At 37.6% G+C, this 22,262-nt stretch overlaps 2 protein-coding genes and 1 non-coding gene across 23 annotated transcripts; 2 read left to right on the top strand and 1 right to left on the bottom strand.

Annotated features, from left to right (window-relative positions):
• Positions 1-166: 166 nt before the first annotated feature.
• On the top strand, positions 167-13,754 carry LOC111246743 (uncharacterized). 14 transcript variants are annotated; one of them, XM_086976847.1, is made up of 6 exons: positions 167-260; positions 370-605; positions 4,209-4,385; positions 5,264-6,291; positions 7,097-7,178; positions 13,220-13,754. In XM_086976847.1, the coding sequence occupies exons 2-6, from the start codon at positions 542-544 to the stop codon at positions 13,294-13,296; spliced, it is 1,428 nt and encodes a 475-aa protein (XP_086832973.1). In that variant the 5' UTR covers positions 167-260; positions 370-541; the 3' UTR covers positions 13,297-13,754. The 14 variants fall into 14 exon arrangements, 7 of the variants coding, with proteins under 7 accessions (XP_086832973.1, XP_086832975.1, XP_086832976.1 ...); XR_015318623.1 differs by adding an exon at positions 12,088-12,169 and having other exon boundaries at positions 202-605; XR_015318622.1 differs by adding an exon at positions 12,088-12,175 and having other exon boundaries at positions 202-605.
• On the top strand, positions 11,196-11,287 carry TRNAI-UAU (transfer RNA isoleucine (anticodon UAU)). Its single transcript is given in 2 exon segments — positions 11,196-11,233; positions 11,252-11,287. It is a non-coding gene; the product is annotated as a tRNA-Ile (tRNA).
• Positions 12,719-21,885, bottom strand: LOC111246764 (uncharacterized). 8 transcript variants are annotated; one of them, XM_022796920.2, is made up of 10 exons: positions 21,275-21,885; positions 20,946-21,085; positions 18,828-18,921; positions 17,905-17,993; positions 17,407-17,538; positions 17,150-17,200; positions 15,889-16,093; positions 14,943-15,176; positions 13,817-14,159; positions 12,719-13,039 (listed from the first exon to the last, which is right to left on the bottom strand). In XM_022796920.2, the coding sequence occupies exons 2-10, from the start codon at positions 21,036-21,038 to the stop codon at positions 12,970-12,972; spliced, it is 1,311 nt and encodes a 436-aa protein (XP_022652655.1). In that variant the 5' UTR covers positions 21,039-21,085; positions 21,275-21,885; the 3' UTR covers positions 12,719-12,969. The 8 variants fall into 8 exon arrangements, with proteins under 8 accessions (XP_022652655.1, XP_086832978.1, XP_022652665.1 ...); XM_086976852.1 differs by having other exon boundaries at positions 20,946-21,072; XM_022796930.2 differs by having other exon boundaries at positions 20,946-21,047.
• Positions 21,886-22,262: the final 377 nt, after the last annotated feature.

Genomic DNA, 22,262 nt, shown 5'->3' with positions numbered 1-22,262 from the left:
AATATCGTTCGAATCATCTGCTACCCCTGTCAAGTTTTAAACTGCCGTTACGCACTGCGCCAAACTGCGCGAATAATCTGACCTCAGTTCGCCAGCGACGATGATTTCATTACATAAATGCGTCCATCCGACCACTAACCACTGAGTCGCCGCTAAATCTGCAAATAGCGCAGCATCAAGTTTTATATTGACTTGGTTTGCAACTTCTATGTTTGATGTTTTATCTTGTGGGGGCGGGAATTGGATATACCTAAAAATAAGTAATGAAGTGATTCTAGTAATATTTCTTATATCTGTGTGATTTGTTTGGTGATGGTGGACAACTGATTGTTGTTACAGTTGTCTCTTTGTTTTTGTCGTGAAGAATAGGCGCGAGAGTCGGAACAATCATACGTTTCCGTCTGGTTCGACCCTGTCCAACAACACACAAAGAAGACAAAGTATTTGGTGTTTTGGCGCTCTCTAATTGAAGATTGAAATCTGTTGGTAAGTTACCTTTAGACCGAGGAAAAACAGAGCTAGAACCTCAGCCATAGACGAAATGGCGGCGACAACAGCAAAGGTAGGCCCAAATATCGGGCAGTCCAAGGAAGCAACCAAGACGGGTGAGTCTAAACTAGTGCTCATAATAAGTGCTGACGAGTTTTTTGCCACAGTCAAGTTTTAAACCGATGTGTATGAGCACAGGAAGTATGATTGGAGTAATACAAAGTGTAGTTATTTCAAAATATTTATCTCATTTTTTCCTTCACCTTGAGCCTATCCAGTACTAAGGAGAACAGCTGGCTTCTGGGGTTTTGCTCTCTTCGCTTCAAGAGACTAAGGTAGACATGTTTTGACACATTTCGGCGCGCACTGCCTGCGCGGAAGACCACTTATTTTTTAAAGCCCACGCTTGAAAGCTCTTATAGGAAATCTTCCTCATCGGGTGATTGGTTTACGTGGCGCGAAGTTAAAGAGCACTGAAACAAGCATAGTTTTTCCTCAAAAGTTCCGAAGTGTTTATTCTGTTATAGCAGAGAGCTATACCGAACATAGGTCTGCTTATATCGTGATGCATGTGATATAGAAAAAGTTTCAGGTGCACAAAATTTCTCTCGACATTTGTCGTATTAGCATCCATCATATTTCAGAAATGGATAAATGTAAAAGTACAAACACACAAAATACCATTTGTGTCTATCCTTTGCCGTGCAAGACGATATAGGAAAATTACATTGCATGTAGTACGAATATCAAACTTCGTATATTTTACCAGCTATATGTGCGGTTTCATAGATTAAACTGTGCTCCGTATAATTTCTGTTTCGGCTAGGTCAGAACAGACCGCGCTAAGCGCTATTGAAACGTGGTGTTGATCGATCTTGAATGGTGCTTTTAGAACGAGCTCGCGGTGTCACAGTCGGTTTATTCTGAAATTATTGGATACTGCATATTATTGTAGTAAATTGCAGGTTTACTATGAAGAACTGCAATATACTGCAATAAATAGAAAAGAAAAAAATCGCATGAGAAGTTATTTCAATAGATGCCGAGACAACTTTTGGACTCAGTCGTGGCACAGAAGATCTATTGTAAAAAAGATCTAAGATCTATATTCCAGCTTTAATGATAAGAGTATTCATGAACATGCAAGCTTTCCCTATTCACTGAAGTGTCAGTATATTTGCGCCAACTTGACTGGCCCAAACTGTTCAAGTTCGTTAGGAATACAAAATTGTTTAATCCATCACTCTTTAATTTCTCATCTCTTATGCTGCACGTTCAAAATTATGATGAAAATTTAGTCAATGAAGAGTCAAAGGTCACGCATATAAATTTTAACTTTTTTCCCTTATGTTCAGGTCTCACTGTGTTTGCCTGTTCACGTATAACTAAGATGCGTACAAATCTTATTCAGCCTTGATGCGCTACGATTTTCATTTCCATAATCATAAGCTTTAATCATTGTCATTCAAACAGTAAACGTTGCTTTTGCATTACGTGCAGCTGGAATAAGTTGTTCTCTAATTTAATCTATCTGTGCTAAAGATGAGACTAAATTAGTTGTACAGTAGAAGATACGTGCTTCGAGAACATAAAAACTAATTTTACCGTTGGTCCGGTTAGCAAATGTTGTATCGGTATATTTATACGATTCAATATCGATAAATAATACATACACGAATTTTCAAATAGGTCACTTTAGTTGAGTGATAGATGTAGAAAACCTCCTTATTGAGCTCCCACGCGAGTGAGCTTTTACAGGAAGCATCGTTCAAAACGAAACTTACTTAGAAAAGCCATAATTTCAACAATGAGGTGACTCAACTGCCTTAGAAGTGGTTTTACTGTCCATATAAATGTACTTTCTCAAGGTGAAAGGTGATTTTTGAAGTGAGTGATAATTGTCTCCAAGCTTCTTGTCTTTGTTGGTATGAAAGTCGAAAGACCAACGTTGTTTCATTTTGACCGGTGATCGGCAGTGCTCTCTAAAAAAAAACAAAAGGCCTTTCGTCGAACCCATTTGCGCTAACGATTCACAAAACACAATATGTAGCCCAGATTTTTTTGCGGATGGTTTCTTCTGAGTTTTCATTTATTGCAGCAGCACTCAGTTATTTTGTCTATTTCATATGACACACACTCCCAAGCGTTGTAATGGTTAACTTGGTAGCTTGATAATCCAAATTCTTCGCGCCTAGGGTGCTTGCATAATTGTACACTTTATAGTTTTTTTAGAAGCAAGGGCTTTCGTTGTCTAATAGTACTCTTGTTACCCCGTCGGGGGCACTCTGTTGAATACGAATTTCCAGTTATAATATGTACGACATGGAATCCTATCTTTAAATTGAGTACTTCTGGGGGCTTCGTGTAGGTAATATTCGATCTTGGCTTTATGTCCAGGTTCCAGCGTGTGGTGCTGCATTAACATGATTGGTGGTTAGATTAAGAAACCATACGGACAAATACCAGGCTTCTTCGGCGGACACGCGTTGCTCATATTCCTCAGGGAGGTTAGTAAGTTCTCGTTTGCTGGAGCTAAGTGTCTCTTAGTACATATCTAAGCAATAGCTAGTATTGTTGTCAGCCAAATTAATACGCCGTCATCAACAAATTGCTGTAAATCGATCCTTTTATGCGCGTTAACTCTGGAGTAGCCATATAAGATTGGACCTGGAAAAATAAAAGGTATTCAATTACAAATTTTGACTTTGTATTAATTTTCAGTTTTCTTTACCGATTTGTGGAGCATTTATCATTGATGGTTCCGCTGCTACGGGTAAAACGTTAGACTACACTAAAACGTATTGATTGTTCAATCAGGGCAACCAGATGCGTTGTTGCCTACGCCCTTAGGTCACAAAACGACAATAGAGATGAGGTGGATAGGGGGTTCTAGGTACTGCACTGCTAATGCAGGCGCCACGCGGCAGACGATGGTGGTTCATTGGAGAGGGCATGTATAACCTGTGACTCTGGTCAGTTGCTGTTTGTAACACTGTAAAACTTAGTTGAGAACTCTGCGGAACTCTTGAGAAATTACGACTGCAAGGATGCCCGACAGTGCTCCAAATACAAGAGAATTATTAGAATCAGGTGAAACGCTCCGGGCTTTAGCGATTAAAAATTTTAGTGTCAATTGTAAGTGGTCCTTTGTAACTCTACTTATACGGAAATCTTGTTAGCCCAATATCCGGAAAGGCTAATCTGCCTAACTACAGTTAAATACATAAAACAAGACTCATACTGACACTTGATTTGTGCCACGCCCCGATGAGGTGCTAAGCTTATTAGATTCCTAAATTTATACTTTCTCGTATATATCTGATAGCGACCTCGAAGCATAATGATAGCTTCATTGTAGTTAAAAGTTTTGTTGCAAGGTCCAGAAGGGCACTGAACAAATCTAGTCCAAAGTAATGCAGTCTTTTGGCCTTTATATGGCATGGTTAAAATTATATATGTATAGAGTACGGATGTACCGTATTCATTAGATCTAATAGCTTTTCTTATAGCTTAGGTACGCCCATCCTTGTTTTACGCAAGTAATGAAAGCAAAATTTTCTAGTGTAGTTTTCTAGCCCTTAATGGGATATGACTGTTGGTTTCGGCGCAACGAATGGTGATCGCAACAGAACTGCATATATACGTTCTCATCGTATTAGGCAGCTTCGCTAACTTCATACGAACAACTTTTGTAGAATAACATAGTATAATTTTTACAGATGGGCGGCCATTCAAGGTGGAGATGTCGGACCAGGATCTGGTTGATCAAATTCAGGAGTTGGCCCGGGAGATTGAAAGCATGGACGATGTCAGCAGCGTAGCTTCTGAGTCCCAGAGATTGAGTCCAAGTTCAAAACTTACTGTATTGTGGGCCAAAAAGCGATTCCCCAGACAAGGTCAGTTCTACTATGGCGGTAATTTCGTCTCGGTTAGTAGATTACAAAATACTTTCGACAAAAAAGTGGTCGTGCCTTATTATTGTATCTACCATTGGCAGTCAATTTGACCGTTTTCAACATGGTACGAATAGGTGTACAAATGAATATCTATAGGTTTATTATTAAAAGCAATGGTATTTAATTAGCATTGAAATTATTTAGAAGATGATTGAAACAGACAGGTAAATAGGCTATAACGGCAGCACAGTGAGTGAGACTTGCAAGCGCATGACAATGACCAAAGATTAGAGCTAGATCTTTAGCAAGAAGTCACTAATTTTCCTGAATTAATTTGCTTTAATTCGAATCTATCATTTAGTCAAGTTAAATTTATACGAATACTATAACACTCTTCATTTGTAATTTGTCCTCAGTTGGCTATGTACAATAGGAGTTAATTATTGGTATTAAATTCATTTCTTAAAGTAATTGTTCACTCTGACTATACAAGTAACATTGTGCAGGTATATGTAATCATATTTAGATAATTCCATCGACTGAAGTATCATAGACCCACCCGTTAAGTATTTAAACAATTCGCTTACTGACTAAAGACTTCCGGAAAAATGTTTATAAGAGAATGTAATAGCAGCAGAGGAATGAAACATCGACTAACATATATAGACATTACTCATATCATTTTACATAGTTTGTGTAAAAATAAATGTCTTAACGGTTTTTTCTCTCTTAAAGAACAACTTTTATTTGGTTTAAGGGCAAGCTAAAACTGCGGTCATAATGTGCTTAATACTGACAAAAACTACCAGAAAAGTTAGCAGCAAATTCAGCACCAATTCTCAATAAGATTCTCACTGTAGTATGTTTCTCTATTACAGGCATTCGTTCCACCCGAAAGGTGGGACAGCAGCGCAAACTCAGCTTCGGCGCGACCACACGAGTCGAAGTAGGCCATTTACCGTTGAGGCAAGTTCAAAGCAATGGTCAATACCCAGACTCTTGGGAGTGGACACAGAAAGATCACGACGAAAGTCACCCTCTCGAAGGATCTTTGAATAATTCTCAGCCGATTTCACAAACACGATGGCCATCTTCAGCTGCATCGCTTAGCGAAGAATCGGAATATTCTATTGGAACGATTGCAGCGCCTCTCGATCAAGAGAGTATCTCTGATGCTGAGGAGAAACAACCTGAGGCGATAAAACTAGTAGTGCCCCAGTCAATCACGAGTGTTGATGAGCATTTGGGCTGCACACCAACGACGGCTCTAGATGTGCAGTTATTAATAAGAAAAGACATACCATATCGTCTCAAAGAGAACGGGGAAACTATTATGAACGAGTTGGACATTCCGGTAGAACAGGCCATAGATGCCATCCAACAAAGGAGCGAAGAAGGTAGGCAAGTTTACATGACATCGAGGAGTAGAGGTGAGCCAAATGTGAAGCATCCAAAGTTTGTATCTCCTGAGGTATCTACTGTGCTAACAAACAATAAATACTGGGATCATCAGGCGTATACGAGAAAAGTAGTACCGACCGGTCCGCGGTCGCAATTAACTGCGGACTCTCGCAATAAGCTCGCAACAGCTCGAAAAATCATGAGCAAGCGATCTGGCTTGAGCACAAAGAATAGTGCTACCCTGGTACCATACAAGTCGCGAAACAGTAAGCACAAGGACAGTGAACATCCAGCAACAACTTCTCGAAGTAGAAACCGCACGGAGGGAAACAGTCGCAAGAGGAGAAGAAATGTTGATGGGTTGTGTCAAAAGTGTAGAAAGCCTCTAGAGAAGAAACTTGCAGTTAAATGGAGCGAGAAGGAATGGGACCATTTCTGGACAAAAGTGTCTTGCGCTGCATCAGACATTCGTACACTACGAGAGCATGGCCTCGACGATAATGAGGCATGTGTAGGTTTCTTGCACAGTTTTAAAGACCTAATTAACATGCCATTTCTATGAGGCAGCCTAAGAATGGCATTGTATTGATGTATGTATTCATAGAAAACGAAGGTGTACATTTACTGTATGGGAAGTTGTTAATGGACTAAGATATTCAGTCAATGAGCTCCCCAGCCTCAAGCGTAGAAAATATGGCATTAAAGCAATTTCGCCGCTAATTGGGCATTTAAACAAATGCTGCAAGTGACTTGTACTTGGCTTTAAATTTTGTTATGCTGAAGATCCTCATTTCATAAATAGATTGTCTGTTTGACATTGCTACGTGTCATTGTTGAGAGTGAAGAAGCTGGGAACTGAAGCAGCTATGTGTTGTCATATCATGGCAAGTCCGACTATTTCATGCATTCCTTTGCCACGCTATTTTTTAAGTTCTCAATTTGACCTTATGGAGCACTTCATTGGGGCTAAATTTTTCCGATGATATCGGTGGTTCGAAACAAAAAAGTAATTGTTTATCTCGAGAAAGCATTTCAGTTATAGTCTGAATACACCAAAGATGGGGGCTGCAGTCAATCGATTATGTACGGGTGCCGGAATAACTGTAACCAAAAAAAATATGCACTGTACAAAGCACGATAATTTGCACGGTATTATTACCTTATTAGTACCACAATTATTACTAGAGAAAGGTAATTACAGCGTGCATACGTTCACCTAAAAGGGAATGACATTCCATGCAGTAACTAGTGGAAATGTAAATGATACATGAGACCAATAAGCCATTTTTATGGTTTGACTTTTAAGGTAGGATTACTTTAACGAGCTTGTGGGAGAAATGAGATCAACAAACAGTGTTTATATTATCACTTGTTCCTTTGTTACTAAATTTGGTAAGTATATGTTTTGTTTGACTTATTTATTTTAGCAATTATGAAGCACTTTCAGCAGTTAAGAAAAATCTAGATCTACCATCTATGGTACCCCATGTGGTTATCTTTGTTGGGTGCTGAGAACTGTGCCCGGAAGTTGCAACTGCGCTAGTCCTAACAATGTCAATAAATTTTTCATTCTCTTGTACAGCGACTATGTAATATGGAATGTGTAGAATCGTTCAGATGTTTAGATTAGGTGGAAATGACTCAACGGGCATCATATTGGTATGTAAAGCTATTTAATAGGTGTGTTCTATTTAATTCCAGTGAGAGAGCGTCCTACATTAGTAGCAAACACGCAGAGTCGGAAAAAAATACTAGCGAAGTAGACTTACGTATGTGAGTTCAAGGATCATGGAGTTAACTATATATTTCTTTTTATTATAATACGAAATTCTGTATAAGGAACCTCATTGTACCCTACAGTGCTTAACATTCAACCTACTTAAACAATTGTTATTTAAGTTAGCATATTTGAACCTTACGCGTCATCATTAAAGGCAATGAAACGCTACCGAAAACGTATATTCAGTTATAAAAGCAATAACAATTGCTAGAAATCGGTTAATTTGACCGGGAAAGGTATGAAGAGGTATATGAGAATTATTAGTAGACTTGATGTTAATCAACAAGGGCCTCTCTTTCACTGTTTGGACGAATGGGGTGTACAGTGTATATAATCTAACGAATAGTCGTTAACATAGGATACTGCGTTATACATATCAAACATTACCAACGTTCCTGACTTAGTGATCCCACTCCGCGTGATGTATCATTCTGATGTGAGCAGTCGATGTAAATTTTGGAAAACTGTTGGAAACCGGAGAAGACTGACAGGAAAATTCTGCTTTATATCTGTAAAATATTTCTACTCGGTAGTAAATATATTTGAATTTGCTTAATCGAAACATAGCATAGACAGGCCCTTTTCTTCTCATTCTCCGTAAAGTACAAGGTTATCCTTTCATAAGGTATTCACGAGTGAGGCGAAAGATATTCCGTTTGTAATATGGACAATAATAATGAGTCGTATGTGAAGTGCATAAAGGAATACATAAAATTGTTAGGTACGATCTTATTACGTTAGGCAATAGAAAGTCTATAAATGTTATAGATGTTATTGCCAATGGCTAACTTTTGTTGTCAGAGATGGAGGAATACTACATTTAAAAACTGTTTTAGGGCAATGCCTTCACATGAGCAAGAATGAACGGAAATGTAGCAAGAGGAGTACCAAGAACAGCAAAGATGGGGCTACATTGTCACTTTTCTACTAATGACGAAGGTGGTAGGTAAAGTCAAGGGTTAAGTGCGTGGGAAATATTTGTTCAGGTATATGGTGTAATTAGCTTATACGTACAGTCTTAAAAACGTGCGCAAGGTCTTATCATTCGTTTTCAATGACTTCTTTGTCACAGAAGAAAGCCCATCATACGCAGCATATTAAAAAATATCTATCAGGACAGATACAGCTCAGGAGCTTTGTCAGTCGCCTTCAGCGGATGTTGTTGTATACGAACGCACGCTGAGGTATAAAAAAATAGCATGCGTTAAATAACCTGTTTTGTTTCTCGTTCCATGTAAATGCAGTTCGATCTGAGTTTATGTTGAGTTGAACGTAAAACTTCGCCTGCTTTTTCAAATGCCTCCCGATCGTTTTGATACTCATCTGTCTTTAAATGTTTTCGACTTCTATATGTCGGCTCTACTAGCGTTAAGCACTGCTTCAGACTGCTGTATGTGCACGTCCTGTTTCGAATCAAGGCGATCACGTGTGCCTAAGTTAAGAGCACAAACACGTTACCAGTGCACCGTCAAAAGAACAATCCGTTTCTCTCTTGAATGCAGTGTACTACTCAAAGCTTCTGGCAGTCTCTGTTGTTTCATTTAATTAAAGAAGGCTCCAAAAGTTGGCTTTTCTGGAGAAAAATGTATCCTCGCAGTAAAATGCATTTGCACACTCTTTCTTTTGATATAAAGAGCGATCTGGGAAGAAAGATAACAAATCGATGTCAAATATGTCATTTATGAAGACATCTTTTCACATTAAGGCACATATCTTCAAAGAGGTGGCGGAACCTTTAAAGGTGTTACCGCTAAAACGACGAGAAACCAAGAGGAAATATGGGAATAGTTTCTTTATATCTATTTTTTGTAAATTACTTTACGCAAATAATGCAAATATAAATACAAACTAGGCTAAAGTAAGGATTCATTCCTGTGAGTACTTGCTTAGCTAACAAAACTAACGTTTTAGATTTACTGCAGCAACGTTCTGTTGTTGCGGAAGGACATTCAGGTTACGACTACGGATGTTTTTTGGTTGAATGCATGAGTTAACGTTCTGAAGCAATTAGAATTATCCCTCTTATAAAAATGTTTACAAAACTGTGTTATTTAGTTACAATAATGTATATAATAGTTTGATGTAAAAAACTAAAAAAGAATATTCTTACATGTTGTGTACTACCTATGTTGTTGGTTATACAATGCAATAGTGTTGCTATGTGGCTAAAATTGCGAAAAAACTCGGCAAATAAACAATTGCTTGTTTATTGTTTTCATGAATACTACTTTTTTTCTAATTTGATTTTGATAGGTTCTAATGGAGGGCACAACAAAGTTCTGACAATATCAGACGCCAGATATCACAAAAGCCCTTCGCTACGGCAGCATTCGCATACATTTGTTAACTAGACCTGGCAGCCCCCAGGAATAATAAAGTGTCACTGCCAGCAGTACGCCGCCGATTATTAAAAAAGTTATTTTTGGTGCATCGTTTCTACAGCAATGCGGAACATTCAGAGAAAACATTCGTTTGTGTGTCAAGCAACAGAGCAAGTGTATTCTTTTTGTTAGCGCCATGTTACAACCGACAGTGTCTGATATTAAGATTAGAGTCAACTGACATTATGAAGGTACAATTTATACTGCTATAGAAGCTGATATGTAAAAAGACAGTTCATTTTTTAATTCATGTATCATGCCTTTTAGGAAATTCAAGCCCACTATTTTTGGAAAGATATATGAATACATATACTAGGGGCCCTCTATTAGACTAACAATATTGACGAATGTATGCGGTCTACGCCTCGATTGCTATCGTACAGTCTTCGTGAAGCGGATGAACGGCAAAAAACGTAAACGCAACAGAGTAAACTGATCCTCCAAATGGCCCAGGCACGAATGCTACGGAAAATATTAGGTAAAGCATGACACGCAAACGAGGACTTGGTATACAGGTCATATATCTGTCAGTCCTTCTAAAAAGAAAAATCTGATGAAATGATCTGAAGCCCATGAAAGGTGCAGGTATGCGTAGTACAAAAAACATGCACCTTTACGCGTATAATGACAGGTAGGATATAGGAGAATGAGAAACGGAGAGATGTTTTTTAGAAATAGTGGCTTAAGAGTCTCAAAAACTGAAAGCTGTAAGGCGCTCTTAGTAAAGAGCTGACCAAAAAACCTTTTTTTTTAATCTGCACCAGAGTTAGACTTCACTAGCGTCTTTTAGCCTGTAATTATCAATAAAGGGCAAAAAGCTATTGCATCTGTAACGGAGTTATTTCCAGAAATGTCTAAACAACATCAATGCATTAAGTTAATAAGATTGCCTTAGAATACGCGGTAATTATTTATGGACATATGAGATCTTTAGAATAGTATCGGGAGTCTTTCTCTACCTTGCTAGGCCCTTTTTATCTGACTTCTCAGGTCATGGCCCTCATTCTCACTGCACATGTGAATACAAAAAACAGGAAAACCAAACACCTAGATATAAGGACCGTTTTGCAATTCTCCGGAACGGGATATGTGAATTGGCTGTTTAAATAGAATTTGAGTGTCGGATATGAAGATAAATAGAAAGTAATCGTGGTATTCACAGGCAAAGGTAATAACATCCAAACGGGTCGGACATTTTATGAAGAATGTCGTAAATACGCACGAAGCTCGATTCGAACGCTGAATGTCTCCCCAGTGGCGCAATCGGTTAGCGCACGGTACTTATATGGCAGTGGCCGTGAGCAATGCCGGGGTTGTGAGTTCGAGCCTCACCTGGGGAATATTTTCTAGCTTATGATGGCATTCGTTTTTCCAATCAATTAATTTAAAGATCAATCAGTAAGGTCAGCACGGTTAACGTATTCAGTAAAGTGGCCAATATAAGTATCGCACTGTTTCTTATGAAACTAGGTTTAGTATACTAAGTAGCAGCTACAATTGTGTGCTACGGATCATAGCAACTGCCGAGGATGAAAAGACTTCAGTTACATCTTCATATCCCCAGTATTTGGTGTCCAGTGGGTTAAGCTGACTGTTTAATTGTTCGTCTCAAGTTTTAATTTCAGCAAGTAACATACACGTACTTCAAACAAAGGGGATATGATTTGTCTGCAGATGACGATACTGGACCTGTTTCCTTTATCGTCTGTACATTGACAAAGGAACAACGTAAAGATATCAAACTCCCGTTTAATCATTTACCGTGCCGAGTAATCTGTGGGTAGTTTGTAAACCATCGACCATATTGTAATAAACATTCCTGTGCTTCAATTGGAAACTAGGTAAATGACATATAAGTATATTTTTATATAAGCGGTCGGCATCTCCAAAGAACCTTGGATCCTCTTCGGAATATAGTCTTACAGTTCAGTGCATTCTGAACCGTAATATCTACTTGGTATTTATAAAATATAATAGTTGGTACCAGTGATATGCGAAGCATTTTCCACAAGCGTTATTGGATGTAGCAAAGGTAACGGCGCCGAGACGATTGGATTTGTAAAAGAAGGCATCAATAATGAAAAATATTGCATATTATGATGATGATAAAACCACTAAAGGGTGAACTACGATTTTACAGAAACGCTGATATGCATGGAAAAATAACGGCAAGGAAATCTACACGAGTTCAGTCAATAGGAAGGGCAAGGCGGGTCTAATGTGTATGTGTATGTGTTCGAATAATGAATTGCATAGTTCATTTGCTATATTATCTATAAATCATAAGATCATTTCAGACCGAGTTCTTATGCTACTTCTTCAGTTCATCGGCCAACCGTAGTGTTATCGAAATCATCATTCAATGTTTTTAGGTAAATAATGGTTACATGAAACGCATCCAAAATATTTTCTCTCTCCATTGTTCTGACATATATACAGGGCAAGGTTAATATTTGTAAATTATAGTACTAACATTTTAATTGAATGAAGGTACATTATTAGATGGTACACTTGACTTGACTCATCACGCGTCATTAGAGTGCGCGAGATAAATTCTTCTCTTAAAGTCAAAAAATAAAATATAGTAAAGGGTTTTCTTAGTGTGCTAAAAGTTCGGCATATAAGGTTAACGGCTCAAAAGCAGTTATAGCCTCGTAAATACATAAATACTATTACATCTACATAGTCTTGAAATCGTCTCCGTGGCTGTCAAGGTAGTAGGTTTAAAGCTGTCAACCTAAGTGATATAGTTGGTTTTTAAGACGCTTAAGTTTTTTAGCATGGTTTATGTATTCTTTTATTATTTACACCTTTAAATTGAATTGAGTAAAAACATAATTCTATTAGATTTCTCTTCAATTTACATATAAGTTCACCATGTGTTTTACATCCATAACATAATTTTTGTACAACTGAATTTTATACTAGCTATATCAATACGCATATATCAGTTCTGAATGAATGGTTTTAAAACCCGTAGATTTGATAGGTTTGTAATTCATTGAACCATTTCTTTGGCGTATTAAAATACGTCGTCAAATTGGGCTATTGGTAGGGCAAAGGTTCCTTGATCCGGATTATAGTACTCGAATCTGCAATGAAAATCCAAGCAGCACATTATTCATTGTTCAATAATTACTCTCAGTTCTAGTATGATGACTGGTTAGAATATTAGACTAGCACTATTCAAATAATTATTTGTTTATCCCAGTACTAACAGGCTTTAACCAATGCGCTCATTGCCTAAACTTTCATATCTTCTCAATTTTCAGTTATTTATTTGGATGAAATAAAAAGAAGAGCAGAGAAAAAGCACCGCCTACCAAAGATGGAAAAGCTTAGTATTTAGTCTTCTTCTGTGCGCCACACCACATAGGTTACTTTAGCCTAGTAGATAGATAGTAAAAGGGAAGCGTCCATTAAATTAAGACTGTAAAAGAGACCTAAGTTATTTTAACCAGAAATACGTTGTCTTAGAGAATCAACATTTTCAATAGCAAACGGTTGTTTAAATAACGGTATCACGTTGAAAATAGCTGCTTAGTTCAAGATCGCCCAACAGTCTGTTTTACTCGAAACGGTCCTATGTTCGTAGATAAGAGGTCAATCAGCGACCGAAGAGGTGATAATTTTCGGATCTTGTATATGTTTACATGACGTCTCGAGGCCTAAATGAGATCCTAGTTCAACTATAAGATGAAAAGTTCGGACAATTTATGTAACACTGTTCATTTGCAAGCAGAATATGTATTTCAGCTTAGTTTTTTTGTGACAACAGAAGTAATAAATGCCAGAGAAAATTCATGACTTATGGCTTCTTCAATTCTTTAAACGCTAAATGGAAAAACATTCTGTTATAATTTACCTACCTTGTGCCCTCGTAGGGTGGAAAATGAGGATTCGTGCTGGCCGTTGATGACCTTCTCCACAAGGAAGGTTTCAGCTCAAAACGCTTGAAAGATGGTTGGCGTTGAAGTTTAGGGGTGGTCCTTTCTTTACTAACACCAGCGCTTTCAGATCCTAATGGAGCTTCGGAGTTCGTTGAAAGAACATCTGTGTTTCTATCGTTTGCAGGTTGGAAGTGTCGTAACGGTCTTTCAGAGCCGGTGACGACCTGATCTCGAGCTGAGGAATCATCGACCAGTGATGGGGTCGGTAGCATTGCGAGCGGTAATGGAGAAGGAGGAATCCGTTCGCCCGCTCCAATAAAGTCTGTTTGCAGAAGAGGAACAAAATTGAGTCGGCTATATACTGTTTATGAACCCCATATTCGTTCAAAGAGGTAGACTAGATCAGTAAATACCGGTAGTACATTTAGCTTGTTTTCAAGCAGCGCGATGCGATAGTAAGGGATGCACTGCACAATACAATCGTAATCGTTATGAAAGCCGCAATGTCTTCATGGCCCGCTAAATGAGATTCCGTAGATATATGCACAACTTCATTGTAAGTGAAAGTAAGGAACCCCGTGGTATGTTGACATACTTTTCCGAGATATTAGTCTCTTTCTACATAAACTGTACGAAGCTTATTTGGACTATACTTTTCAATCTCATTTCCATTTTGTCTAGGATACACAATCCAAGAAACCCCGATGGCTTTTCCGCGTAGCAGTACTTCAAAATGTTGCTCTTTTAAAGAAATGTCTCAAAATTATATGGACCTTTAACTAATTTTTTGACAAATCGAGAACTTATGCTAGGTTTTTTCGCCTTCCTATATGTACACTGTGTGTCTAAGCCCGGAAACGGTCATCTCGCCATTAAACTATCGAGGCTAGATATGAGGCCGACCTGAAGGCGATATAGCATCAGGCAAGATGTAATTAAATTTGTTAAAATAACAAGTTTACCAAACTGTTTGGTATTTCAGAGAAATAGGAGTAAACGTCAATAGAGGGCTATGTAGAAACTCTCACAGTGATACATATGCGCATTTGTAGGAAGCGGTACAACTAGAAATGAAGGAATCAATTTAAATCAATTTCGTTATTACCTTCTGAAGAAAAATTTTTTTTCTTTTGATTTGGAAGAATGGTTTCGCCAGCTTCTGTTGTCACAGGTCGCGACGGCGGAGGAACCTCTTTGAGCTTGTGCAATGATTTAGGTGGATTTGATGTTTCATAAATTTGGTTCACGACAAGATTATTTGGTGGTAGAAGAGGCCGCGCAGAGCAATTCATCTCGTCTTCACAGGTGTCTTTTGCAAGACATTCCTCATGTGCAATACCTAGCTCGATAAACGCAATTCATAAAAATGTTTCACAAATCCGTTATTGTGCAGCCCTCATTGTTTAGACGGACTAGCCTTGTGTATTCATTTTTGGCGGCATCTGAATTATATTGTAAATATGCTCACAAAAGTGTGCACTGTCTTTCCTCTCTAAGGCAGCCTTTTGAACTTAACAGTAGTTTTTTTTTGTCTCTGTTTTGCCTTTCACCTACTATGTATCACCGGGCTGGCGGCTCCCTTATAAATTGCAGAGTGGAGTTAATGTGAGAGTAAGAGCTTCTTTCGGGATCGGTTCTTAATGGAATTGCTTAGAACAAAAATATTGGAGATAACTAGCTTAATAGCTTTTGTCTTTTAAATTTGACCCCAAAAACGACACAGCGTTCTTTAAGAGCAAGTCAGTATTAAACTTCTATTGCTACCTATGTGATAAATAAAGAACTACTAATTAAAGAATACTTTTCATAATATGATGACACCATTTTGTCCTAAAATTGAGAAAAAGATAACAACAACTCTTTTAACGACGAAGAGCATACATACAGACTAAAAAATGCCATACAATCAATCCAATATGTATCGTATTTCATATAAGTATTCCGATTATTTGAAGCCAACCTTTGTCGCCTTTAAATACAAACTGCATTATCGATTTCAACAACAAATAAAACGCAAAGGTCTTTCGAGGCAGGTAAAAAAATACACGCACCTGGTGCAACTTTATCACGAGTAAAGTCCTTGTGCTGCAATACTTGATCGGAATTCTGCTCATTCGATTTTGAGATGAATTTCTGAATTTCATCCTGCAAGTGTTTTCTTGCGTTCTGGTCCCTACCGGCAGACGCGACTACATCGGACCGACTCTTATTGAACATTGCTCGATGATAGAAGAACATTAGTAGGAGCAGTACCAACTAAAAATATCGTTGATCACATAGCGAAATACTTCTACATTATAATATTGGATAAAAGACATGTTATAGGTTACTTAGAAGGGAAATATAAATAAGGCTGCAAGTATTCATATGTCATAGGGAACATGCAAGCGTACTCGCTATCATGCACCTCATACATGGATCTAATCAAAGACTAATGCTAAGACGAATAAACAGTATTATTGAAAACAACAATAGTACTTCCCTAGTTCTGGTCGTATTGAAAATCTGCTCTTATAAAGTACTATATACCTTAGCAGGTATATGGTAGAAATGTGGCACAAACAGTCAGAATAAGGTTAAGGAAGAACCGTTACAAGGTGCCAAGCTCACGCTCACATAGCAGTAACAGAATCAGAAATAACAGTAACAGAAATCAATGAAATATTTTTCCAAAAATAATAAAAAAAGCGTAATCTTGAACTGCTCAACCCGTTGCGGAAATATTTCTATATAAATTGAATAATCTTTATCCGTGCTTTAGTCGAAAGTACTTTTTCATGTAAAAACTGCTTGAAAATAAAATTTTGTCTAGTTACACTTTATTAGCAATCAGCTTGTAAACAATATTAAACTTTTTTCTCACGGATATTCCATGTCTTAGGTAGTTTGGTTAACAGAAAGTTAGAATGTGGACAGAAAATAATAATACTGATTAATGATAAAGTTGCTATGAATTTAGAACAATTTAAGAGACGTTTCTGACATTTCTGCAATTAGTGACCGAATTTAGTTAGAGATTACAAACTTCGGAAACAAATCCACATTGGTATATGAACATATTTAATATGACCTCTAGAAGGGTAGGAAATAAGATTCTACCGAAAGGCATTAATCCCAAAAAGAGTACCAATAAGCATTGTCTCGTGCGAGTGATAAGCTCTTGCAGCACGGTCTGTTTCGTTATCCCGTGCGGAAATTCTTAGAATGCGTAGTGCCAAATCACCGCGTTATCTTATTTTTATGAACAAAGATATCATAATAAGATTCCTTCATTGATAATTGCTGTTGAAAGGGTATGCTTAGAAAACCTACCTCAAGAACGAAAAGGCCAGAAAATAAGCAACTTATAGCGATTAGAAATACCTGAAATTAATTGAAACAAACTTTGTAAAACACTTAGATGTGGTTGTCATTGATTTTTTGTTGGACAGTATTCTCTTGGTATTTCAATGACAACTGTAGTCTTGATTTTCTAGAGGTGTTCTAAATTCTCCTTTATTAAAATACGGAGATGTATAAGCAGATAAATAAATACAATTGGAGTAAAGAATGGACAATCCATGACTTACTTTAGGCCGCTCCTCATTATCATTTGTATCACCTCTCAACATTCCTGAGTCAGCAGACGCGACATGTGCAATGTACACACTAAGGATAACCATTAGCAGATCCGCAATGATAATTCCACAAGTGACTCTTGACTTGTATTGCCCAACATGACGCAGATCATTCCACCACAATAATTTAGTAGACGTTTTTACAATAGATTACAACACGTGAATCAAAGTTTGCGTATAAATTTAAACTAGATATCAAAATATATTATCATCATTCTTGTTTTTATTTTCAAAGTATATAGAGAAAAATCCAGAGACAACCTGTAGCCCTAGAACTACAAGGCAACAGCGTATAAACGATGGTGGCTGAGCAGCATTCCGTAGATGCGGTAATATTACCAATAGTTAATATTTATAGGATTTTTACAATATGGGTCAATAAACAATTAAAATACTGAATATAGTTCTATATATAATATAGAAAATAATGATAATGAAGACAGAGCTTACCCTTTTTCTAAGTATCTCGAGGCAGAATGATGTGATAAGTACTGCTAGTGAAGCTGCGCTGTAAAACCAAAATATTGTCTTCCATTTCGCTGAGCACAGAAATTCATGCAAAAAAGCCTGGAGTTAGCAATATATGCCCGATTCGCTGTTTCAACTGAGTTCGATGAACAAGCAAGCAAATCATTCGATTATCCTACTTTGAGCAAATACATTTTCCTACTCCCACAACCCCTTTCCAAAAATATATATAGACACTTATGTTGGGCGGTAATGGAAGATGATGCTTAAGATGCTTTTACTAAAAATGTATATGTAGTACAAGTAACGAACGCTAGGAATGGTAATTTACTATTATTTTCTTTAACATTTAACTTGTAGGATTAATTAAAATAAAAGTTCATATATAAATACTCCGAGACGAAATTCGCTTTGATCTGACATATGGAAGTAAAATTATGAGTAGGTTTCCTAGTGATAACCATAGAAAAAGAAGGGACTCGTACCAGGTTCGTGTTGAATTCGCTGAACTTTGGAAATAGCGCTTTCAAAATTAGCTATGAGAAAACTTTTGCTGTTTAAAAAGGAATACTTTAAATCCTGATGTAATGCCATAACTTTATTCGAAAGCGATTTCTTCGATAAGATTTCATCCAACCTATTTGCATTTAAAAAAAGAGTCGTTAACTCAAGCAAGGAATAGTTAGGCTGTTTGACGTTATTTGCTTTCGTAAATTATGGTTGGAGTACTTGAGCTGTAAGAGCTTACAACTCAATTCGACATTCCTATACTCACGTTACAAAGCAGCCTTTGATTGTACTTCAGCTGCAACTTTTCCGCTGTTACGAACTGTACATAAATATGTTACATACGAAAAGTATGTATATATATATATATATATATAATATCCATCATGAGTTCTTACTTCGAAAATCGTCAAGGAATTTATCGGATAATGGATGCCACACAAGTATTCCTCCCAAAGCAGCACTTACTAACATGGATGTTAGCGCAAGCATCTGAAATCGAGAAGAATTGGACTGAATTGAAGGCCGCATACAAACATTTTGAACTTGCTTTTTTATGATTTTCCTTATTGGCTTCCGTAACAATTCGTGATTATTCTGTTCAGACCAAGCATAATCTGACCTGCAGAGTCCCATAATACGACCTTATAAACTTAAACGTTTTCATAAACACACTATTGACACGGATACTGTAGATTATGCTTCAGCCACTTTAAGCATACGAATGTAGAAATGTATAGACCTAAAACTGTTCCTTTCAATTGCACGATTCTCTAAAACATACATGTGTGTTCGATTATATTATAGATTTGCAATAAGGAACGTCACCCAGATTTTTGCATGAAAACTGAAAGAGTATAATTGAAGATAAATATGGTAACGTACGCAGTAAGGTGAATGACTTCACGAAAATGTTTTTCTTTTTAAAAGCTAGCGACGGAAAGGCAAGACAAAAAACAGACTTCATAGACTTAAGTGCCTTCTTGTTTTATGTACATTTACCGCCCAGTTTCTAAAACAAGTCCAAAATTTTGCCACAGGATTAAACTTTTACAATGAAAAGAATGACAACCGACGTTGAAAAACAGAATTACTATAATTGCTGGACATCAATTAAGAATGTTGTAGTCGCGTCCTGTATCACTGCCATTATTCTAGACGTCATGTTGGGATTGATGCTCTTAGAGTTGCGAGCGAAATTCGGTAAACGATAAATTAGCTAGCATTTTTATGTTAGCTTCATTCCTCAAAACTGCTGAAATTTTTATCATCTCTGTTCACACTAATTGTAAGCAGGTTTGCGAATTTTAAGCACTATTAAATAGAAATCTTTCTGAATTCATCATTAATGAGCATAGAGTATAACACCCACGACAAAGCACCCGTGCTCTATGCACAAACCTTCATGTTATCAGGCCAGCCCAAAACTCTCCAATATTAGCAGCAGTGCACATGGATAAACGATAAACAGTGACGATTTATCCTCATGACTCGCTCAAGATTCAAAATGCATAACCTCAAGCCACGTTTATATTGAGTACTGCTGCAGGATTTCCAAAACGAAAAAAAACACTTACGTCAAAAAAGCTTGAAAATACTAAACCAATAACAGTTTATATTTTTAACGCGTCTGTGACCAGTTTTCGTCATTGAGCCTAACTACTCGTAGCAAGTTATAGTGTGAGATAAACGCTTAAGTGTCCTATTGTGAACGAAATTGCCAACTTATAGTTCGATGACGTGTCTTTCAAAACATCTAAGGTTTTGTCAACTCGAAAAGTGCTAACTATAAAAACCTATTGGTCGTTCGAGCGCATTAGACTATACAACATGACCGTATGCAACATGGGAAAACGTCACCGTAAGGCAAAAGAATTTAAATCGCAGTTCTTTCGGGCCAACAACTGCGATCCTATTTCACACAGAAGCACGTAATTAATAATAACTTGTGTACCTAATTCGTTTTCGTTATGCTGCTTTACATGCAGCTTTTACGTTTTCTTAATATCCTATACGATATTCGCGACAAACAATGGGCACGCAGTTGCTTTGATTTGCATTTTAACCAAACTATCGCGTTTTCCTACGCTTCGTGCTATCTCTATCATACGGCACTCAAATAAAGCGCGCGATCCCCCTACAGAACAAACAACAATGATATGTACATAAAATTCATTGAAATTCGATTTATGCGTTCTTTAGGGCCCAGGCCAGAAAAGTAATGGTAAATGAGTGCAAGTAATCACCACATATCTATGTTCATGTCGGCTAAGCAACAGAAAGCTCAGCCATTACAAATGGCTTATTCAAGCATCTTATTTAGTCGTCATCGAAACGATTCTGAGTCTTAACCCCGTTGCTGCTTCATGGGCCATCTTGAGCAAATGCACTGACAATAATCAATGAAATAGATATTGGTGGATATTGACTGTCCACAACATTCGACTTTATTATAACTGATGTCGGAATAAACGTTATATTGCATTGTAGTAAAAAAAAATCAATGAAACACAAACCATTCTAAAGAAAGCGAGGTTTTTGGTGAGAAATCCTTTCGACTTTACTTCGACAGTGCGTTTCCCCTGCTCCGAGTCGGCGGAAGAGGTCATTTTTGTCAACTAGAAATATTAGCCCTTTAGATAACTGAATGGCGTTGCTGAAATAGATACATCCAGTCACTGGGTCTTCACTTATCAAAGTCATTAGACTTTAAAGACTAGAATTAGTAGTCTTCAACTAGGCATGCAATGCTTCTCCTGATGACAATGACTCCCATTCTAATTTGATATGTTTGTACACAAAATTGGACAGTGATATTGTACAGATGTGCTCTACATGCTACTACCTTGACTGTGATGACAGTGAAGCGTACGCACTTTTTCCAAAATCTGCTCACTTACAGTACACGCAGACTCAAGATTTTACGTTCTCCTTCCCGTTTACGGTTGTGCGCTTGCGCCGCGAATTCTGACAGCTAGTGAATAAGGAGCGATTGTATAGCTAAAAGTGAAAAAGCTGCGCCTGTTTCAGGCGCTACTAGAAAATTACAAGCGGTACGGCAGCAAAATTCACTTTGAAGGAATCAGCAATTGGCAACGTGTCCTGGATGGACAGCAGCGGTTGCCAGTTCCTGAGCTCCTTTGTTATACTGACGCCAAACGCAGAGGATTCCACCAAGTAATCTTGTTCATAACTGTCGTGAAAAATGAGAAACACAACAATAATGAAAGTAGCAATCGAACATTTTCGAGCAATGCCTAGACCGGTCGAAGCTTACCACGGCCCGTGCCAATACTTTTCTAATTTTGACCTGCCGTTCTTGCCTTTGCTATCATTGTGGCTTACCAACCAATTCGCTAGCATTCGCCGCCAGCTGACCTACTGATTGAGCAACAATGTCTACTACAACAAGTTTACTGGCTGACGCATTTCAACGCCAACGAACGATAGACTAGCCCCAGCTTACTGTAGCCTAATACACGCCGTCTAATACCAAGCAGTTAAATACACACTGCACAAGACGGCGATAAGAGAAAGGCATTCAAGATCGACAATCTGCAAGCACAAGAACAAGCCACACTTCATAATCATAAGGAAGCACAGGTTACATGTTGAATCCGTCTGAACCTATAATATTTTAAGTGATTATATTCCTAACAGTGCGCAAAAACACTTTTCCCTTTTGTTTTGTTGGGTATAACTAAACGCCAAAAAAATATGGACGATGACTGTAAAAGACACCAAAAAAAATTGGCTATCATTTAATCTTACCACTTGATTTTATATATATATATATTCTCATTCATATACCTTTTACCGATAAAGTTAAACAA

Source organism: Varroa destructor, unplaced genomic scaffold (assembly GCF_002443255.2).
Source record: "Varroa destructor unplaced genomic scaffold, Vdes_3.0 BEIS01000001.1, whole genome shotgun sequence".
Taxonomy (NCBI): domain Eukaryota; kingdom Metazoa; phylum Arthropoda; class Arachnida; order Mesostigmata; family Varroidae; genus Varroa; species Varroa destructor.
This window is presented reverse-complemented; position numbering and strand designations above follow the sequence as displayed.